The sequence below is a fragment of the Electrophorus electricus genome, chromosome 7 (assembly GCF_013358815.1).
Source record: "Electrophorus electricus isolate fEleEle1 chromosome 7, fEleEle1.pri, whole genome shotgun sequence".
NCBI lineage: Eukaryota > Metazoa > Chordata > Actinopteri > Gymnotiformes > Gymnotidae > Electrophorus > Electrophorus electricus.
In genome coordinates, this window is record NC_049541.1 from 1,073,851 (window position 1) to 1,081,350 (window position 7,500).

General features: G+C 44.0%; 1 protein-coding gene across 1 annotated transcript in view; it reads right to left on the reverse strand.

Annotated features, from left to right (window-relative positions):
• kcnab1b (potassium voltage-gated channel, shaker-related subfamily, beta member 1 b) overlaps positions 1 to 7,500 on the reverse strand; it is a 40,011-nt gene that overhangs the window by 14,074 nt on the left and 18,437 nt on the right. Inside the window, exons 2-5 of the mRNA XM_035528089.1 lie at positions 6,181 to 6,224; positions 3,861 to 3,898; positions 2,129 to 2,208; positions 703 to 747 (exon numbers count right to left, since the gene is read on the reverse strand). Of these exons, the coding sequence (XP_035383982.1) occupies positions 703 to 747; positions 2,129 to 2,208; positions 3,861 to 3,898; positions 6,181 to 6,224 (207 nt within the window). The remainder of the gene's footprint in view (positions 1 to 702; positions 748 to 2,128; positions 2,209 to 3,860; positions 3,899 to 6,180; positions 6,225 to 7,500) is intronic.

Below are 7,500 nucleotides of genomic sequence, written 5' to 3' on the forward strand. Positions count from 1 at the left end.
CATAACAACATAATACAACATAACACAACATAATACAACATACAACATAACACAACATAACGTAACACAACATAACACAACATAACACAACATAACAACATAACACAACATAACACAACATAACAACATAATACAACATAACACAACATAATACAACATACAACATAACACAACATAACACAACATAATACAACATACAACATAACACAACATAATACGTCTATATGAAAGTGTCTCATAGAAAGGAAGGAATTTCTTAAATCTCTTAAATATGCAGAGCTGAGACTCTGTCTGTGTCTGTCTCTGTGTCTCTCTCTGTCTCTGTCTCTGTGTCTCTCTGTCTCTGTCTCTGTCTCTGTGTCTCTCTCTGTCTCTGTCTCTGTGTTTCTCTCTGTCTCTGTGTCTCTCTCTGTCTCTGTCTCTGTGTTTCTCTCTGTCTCTGTGTCTCTCTCTGTCTCTGTCTCTGTGTTTGTCTCTGTCTCTGTGTCTCTCTGTCTCTGTCTCTGTGTTTCTCTCTGTCTCTGTGTCTCTCTCTGTCTCTGTGTCTCTCTGTCTCCGTGTCTCTGTCTCCGTGTCTCTGTCCTTCGGTGTGTCTGTCTCTGTGTCTCTATGTCTCTGTGTTTCTGTCTCTCTTTGTCTCTGTCTGTGTCTCTCTGTCTCTGTATCTCTCTCAGTCTCTGTGTCTCTCAGATGGTTTCTTACCTCCAACATTTTTTCTTGATGATATTTCCCAGGATTATCTCAGCTCTGTGAGGATAACAGCAGTTAAAACCAGTATTAATACATGACAGTGTGTGTGTGTGTGTGTGTGTGTGTGTGTGTGTGTGTGCATGTGTGTGTGTGACCATATGTATGTCTGAGCAAGTGGTCCTACTCCAAGAGACATGAACTCTGGGAACTCCTTAGCAAAGTGTGTCCGTACCTCTACTGTCAGAGGCTAGACAACCCTGGATGTGTTGGTTTGCTAAGCATCATAGTACAGTGTAAGCCTCACACTGAAGCAGAGGTCTTGCTGTCAGGACATAGTGCCTGTCTAATTAGATTTAGTGCGTCTCTAAGATGTAGGTGCGTTTCTGTGTCAGTCTGCTGTGCTCACGCCTCCCAGCCTCCGTGATTCCTCTCCACGGTGGATGAGGTTCATGAAGAGTTCGTGGTGCTTGGAGTTCCAGCTGCTGCACATTTATGTTGTATCGCAGCACAATTTCCAAATTACTGAGATGGTGCAGAGGTATGCATGAAAACCGGCCTGCAGTTAAGGTCACTTCCGACTGTTACTACTGCTTTAAAAAATGGATCTGTATAAAACCCATTCTTCACAAGATCATGATGTCTGTTTCTACCAATCAAGGCCAAACAGGAAAGAAGGTTTTCAGAACCTGAGTTCCTGGCCTGTGTGAGTGGCACATTATGACAGGACAAAACTCTCTGTTCTTCCAGACAGAGTTTTGACTCGCCTGGGTTCTATTTGCATTCAAGTCAACCTTATTTGCATATAACATTTTACAGCAGATCCTGGACCTACTGACCCTTATTGAGGAAGCCGAAGGAAAGTTCTGCCTGAGTCAGAAAGCCTGAAGGAAGCTCCTCAGAAGAGGAAATCCATCCTCCTCTCACTGCCATTGTGGATAGTGAGAGCTTAAGATCATACAAGAGTCACAGTCCTACAAGAGTCACAGTCCTACAAGAGTCACAGTCCTACACAAATCACAGTCCTACACAAGTCACAGTTCTACATGAGTCACAGTCCTACAAGAGTCACAGTCCTACACAAATCACAGTCCTACAAGAGTCACAGTTCTACATGAGTCACAGTCCTACACAAATCACAGTCCTACACGAGTCACAGTTCTACATGAGTCACAGTTCTACACGAGTCACAGTCCTACAAGAGTCACAGTCCTACAAGAGTCACAGTCCTACACAAATCACAGTCCTACAAGAGTCACAGTCCTACATAAATCACAGTCCTACACAAGTCACAGTCCTACATGAGTCACAGTCCTACAGAGGATATGCAAATGATCAACTGCTCATCACTTCACCAGCCAATGCCCTGTTCAGATCCAGAATGAGATAAAAGCATTAATGAGGCACTGTTACACCAAATCAGAGATGAAAGAACACTCACCTCCCTGCCGCGTAGACCTCTGCTGTGTCAAAGAGGTTGACCCCATTCTCATAGGCTATAGTCATGAGCTGCTCTGCTACCTGCACACACACATACACACACACACACGCACACACACACGCACACGCACACGCACACACGCACACAGCACATCATCTCAGGTGAGTAATACATTCAGATCTACTGATATTAATAACATTAATTCCCTTCACATAGGGACCTATTCAAATTGAATAGAATCACTTCATTAACCAAACACATTAACCATTGCCCAGAAATTGATCTTAGGACAATGAGTCACTGGACAGTTAAAATGATTCTGCTGAGTTCAGCTCAGTCCAGTTCAGCTGCAGGTCAGGTGTGCACTGCACCCAAAGCTGTGGGCTCATCTCATTCTCTGCTCTGCTCCTCTGTAGCGGGAAACTGAGTCTGGTACAGGGAGGATGAACTGTGTCTGAGGTCTTCACTACGGTCTGCCCAGCGCTGTCCACCATAACAGACGTCTAACTAATACCAGTGATGTTCTCTCTCACTGTGTCTCTGTGCCGCTGTCTCGCTCACATCTGCCCAGTGCTGTCCACCATAACGGACGTCTAACTAATACCAGTGGTGTTCTCTCTCACTGTGTCTCTGTGCCGCTGTCTCGCTCACGCCTGCCCAGTGCTGTGCACCATAACGGACGTCTAACTAATACCAGTGGTGTTCTCTCTCACTGTGTCTCTGTGCCGCTGTCTCGCTCACGCCTGCCCAGTGCTGTGCACCATAACAGACGTCTAACTAATACCAGTGGTGTTCTCTCTCACTGTGTCTCTGTGCCGCTGTCTCGCTCACGCCTGCCCAGTGCTGTGCACCATAACAGACGTCTAACTAATACCAGTGATGTTCTCTCTCACTGTGTCTCTGTGCCGCTGTCTCGCTCACGCCTGCCCAGTGCTGTCCACCATAACGGACGTCTAACTAATACCAGTGATGTTCTCTCTCACTGTGTCTCTGTGCCGCTGTCTCGCTCACGCCTGCCCAGTGCTGTGCACCATAACAGACGTCTAACTAATACCAGTGGTGTTCACTCTTACTGTGGTGTTCTAACTCTTAATACATACTGCTGGGACAAATGACATGTATGTTTGAAATTAGCTCAGGACAAACAATTGCTCCATCTGACCATTCTCTCTGCTAACTCTTTCTCTCTCTCTTTTCTTCCACTTTCTGATGTAATTGTACCCTGTCACTCAGAATGGGGCAGTGTGGTGGTATATGTGTTTTGACCCCACAGCCAAACATGGATGGTTTCACATTTCTGGATGTTATTAACTCTGACAAGAGTCTAGCGGCCGTGGATGGGGGTTGGGGAGGGGTGGCGCATGATTGGGCAGGGACTCTGTTGTGCGCAAGCCCCGCCCCCGGGGACGGCCCAGGGTGGCTGTTGTTGCTGCTTCCACAGGGTCTTTCGTGACGGATGACTGGCTAATGATGTTGTCCACATGCTCCAGTGAATGTCAGAAGCAGGGAAAAAACCCACGCAGAATTCAGCTATTGTTAGTAAGAGAGAAGCAGAGCATGAATCACGCGCTCTTACTACTGAGCTGTGCACTGGCGTCCATCCCTGACTGGCTGAGGGAGCAGTTTACTGACGAGAAGAAATGAAAATACGTGTTTAATGCGTTTCTTGGGCAGGGGGTGCACTGGAGTCACTGACGAGGCAGTGGACTAAATAAAGCCTAAATATTCTCACCTCATCAGAAATTTGACCCCCAAATGTCACCCATGTTCCTGGCAGAGAGAGAGAGAGAAATAGTTCAACCTTGACAGACAGAAGAATAAACAATTAAAAACATTTACAATTAAAACATTGTTAACAGACAAATGAGAATAGAAACATGATATGTTGGACTCATTCTTTGGGAGGCCCACTCTCCTAAATCCTTTTTTACTTACAGAGATTCTTCAAACTAATGTATCTTTATATCAACTAATATTGTTGGGGCCCATAACAAGTTATCATAAGCATTCATTCATTTTTTGACATTTTTGGCCTTTTGGGTGAGGAATTAATTTACTGTTTGAGTCATTTATTTTGTGCAAAGATTCAGTCCAAAACCTTTGGTATCATTCTATTCTGTGTAACTCATGGTTTGTTTACAGTATATCATTTGGCAGTAAACTCAGAGAGAGTGCTTTTGAATTCATCTAGAATGGTATATTTGGCTTGAATACACATAGTGCAGCCTGAAAAGGAGATTTGTTTTAATGTCTGCAAAAACTCTTCTCCCAAAAGACCTCTGTTTTGAGTCAGACATTGCCTGAGGACTACAGCACCCATGATTCACAGCTGCCTGTGGCCCTGGGCAAATCTCCATCATCTGAAATGTTGTCACAGCCTGTAAACCTCTGCATCACTGGAATAGCCTCACTCGTACTTTCCAGGTCATTCTGCTTTTAGACTTTTATATTTGTTTTATTAGTGTTTTATATTAGTGTTTTATATTAGTGCACGCCACTGTCCCCAACACCACTGCACGATGCTAACGCCAGCACTGTTAGTGCTAACAATTTACAATTATCAACACATTGCCACTAGCGTTAAAAATGAAAAGCAATGTTGAATAATGTGAGCCAAATTAATACTTCTTGCGGAAGGAAAACTTCCCAGTGTAATTTCCATTGTAGCTAAGGACACAGTGACTCAGCATGACATCCACACTCAGAACCATTAACGACTGTGCTCATATTCCCGACATAAAGATAAAAAATACTTAGTAAACTTCGGAAAAGCTCGAAAGCAGCACGTGAAAGCTTCAAAACACAACAGCCAGGCAGACGATCGTGATTGACTCCAGCAGTTCTCAACCATTCTTCCCAGAAAGCCTGGCACTATGGGTTTAAATCTCTGCACTGCATGCTGGGTAATTGTTTATGTGTTGATGGCTCTGGTTCATTCCTTGGGTTTTATGAGTTAAACCAGACTGGGAAAACATGTCCCCTCATCTCCGCCCTGCTGTATTTTAGCGCTGAAAGCTAATTACTGCACAGCATTTTGGGCCTATCATGGATTATAAATTAAACATAAATACGATAGAATTAATACTAATATGATATGAGGCATATTCATTTGAGAAGGATTAGCTGAATAAATGCCTGCTCAGTCAGTAAATTATGAAATAAACAAAACAGAATTAAATCTGTAGATTGAGCATCAACTTAGTGGAACGTGCAAAAAAGACCCCAGTCAAACCCTCGCTGTCTGAAATAACTGGATGCTGAAATGTTGATTTATTTATTTATTCCTCTCTGGTTTATGGATATAAACTGGCTCATTTTTCACTAATAAATCTCATGATTAATACAACAATTCACAAAAAGATGGTAAGGGAGAAACTGACAAAGAACTAGAGAGAGAGAAATAAACAGAAAGATAAAAACAGAGAGAAGCAGTGAGACAGTAACAGAGATGGAGAGAGAGAGACAGAGAGAGAAACAGAGAGAGAGAGAGACAGAGTGAGAGAGAGAGAGAGAGAGAGACAGAGTGAGAGAGACAGAGAGAGAGAGAGACAGAGCGAGAGAGACAGATAGAAAAACAGTGAAAGACAGAGACATAGAGAGAGACAGAGTGAGAGACAGAGAGAGAGAGTGAGAGAGAGTGAGAGACAGCATGTGAGAAACAGAGTGAGAGACAAAAAGAGAGACAGACTGAGAGAGAGAGAAAGAGAGAGAGAGACAGAGACATACCAAGTGAAACCCTGTTTTAAAACTAGGAGCTTAAGCTCATAGTCAGACCCCTTATGATGCTGCTATGATGATGTTACAGTGATGTCATGATGATGTTATGATGATGGCATAATATTATGATGTAATGGTGATGTTATGATTACATCGTGATGATATGATGATGGTATGATATGATGTCATGATGTTGTGATGTTATGATTACACCATGATGATGTGATGAAGATGTCATGATGTTATGATGCCATTATGGTGCTGTTATGACGTTCTGATGTTATGAAAATGTCATGATGATGTTATGATGATGGCTTGATGATGTCATTACTCACCAAGTCCCAAACATGATACTCGCAATCCTGACTTCCCCAGATTTCTGCAAAACCAGACAGAAAAAAAGTGTGTTACAGGTGATGACACTGGCCATGGTGACAGGATCTCTCCACCTGCTTACTACAGAGGCCAGCACAGCCTCCAGCTATAAGCAGCGGAGACCACTACAGCGGAGACCAGTACAGCGGAGCCCAGTATAGCGGAGACCACTACAGCGGAGACCATTACAGCGGAGACCAGTACAGCGGAGCCCAGTACAGCGGAGACCACTACAGTGGAGACTACTACAGCGGAGCCCAGTACAGCGGAGCCCAGTATAGCGGAGACCACTACAGTGGAGCCCAGTACAGCGGAGCCCACTACAGTGGAGACCAGTACAGCGGAGCCCAGTACAGTGGAGACCACTACAGCGGAGCCCAGTACAGCGGAACCCACTACAGCGGAGACCAGTACAGCGGAGACCAGTACAGTGGAGACCAGTACAGCTGGGCTCAGTACTGATTGGACTGGTTGGTGGTAATCACTCCCACTGATGATACAGAAGATGAACTTTTGGACACGGGCTTTACCCCCCCAGCCAAGTCAAGGCCACATTTACTGTCTTGGCTTTATTGGCATGACTGTACAAAATACAATATTGCCAAGCACTGAAATTGTTTACAATTTTAAGTTCACAACCACAACCACAACAACAACAACAACAACAACAATATCATTATCATTAGAGCAAACGCACTACCACTTCCACCAATAATAGTAATAGTAAGAAAGACCCCATAATATCAGATACCTGTTTTAATGTAACTTGATCAAGTTAATAAGTCATTAACAAGACATTGTAACTACCTCTCTCTCTCTCTCTCACCCTTTCTCTCCTCCCTCTCTCACCACTCCAAAACCAGTGACAGTTCACTGCATGAAATTATCCCATTAACTACCTCAAGTACCCCTAAACTACCCTTCGCCCGACATACCGTAACGGAGACTGTATATAAATAAAACACATAAAGTAATGGCAGAACCCTGTTCCACGGCCAGTGATGTGACCTCGAATGCACTCACACACATTGCCACTCTGAGCTCTAGTCCCTGCGGGGAGCTGAAGCAGAGCGTCTCGCCACAAGGTGGCACCAGTGAGTAACTACCCCAACTCCATGGGCAGCCCTGCTGTTGACCAGAACTGCTGCAGTAAGCAGCCGCGTTTGGCTTTCGTGTTAGTTTTTGTTGAATTATGGAACTTTACACTTTTCAATAAAAGCAGAAAATTATGTTATGGAACGTGATAATAGATTTGTGATAATATATATGTGATAGTAGAT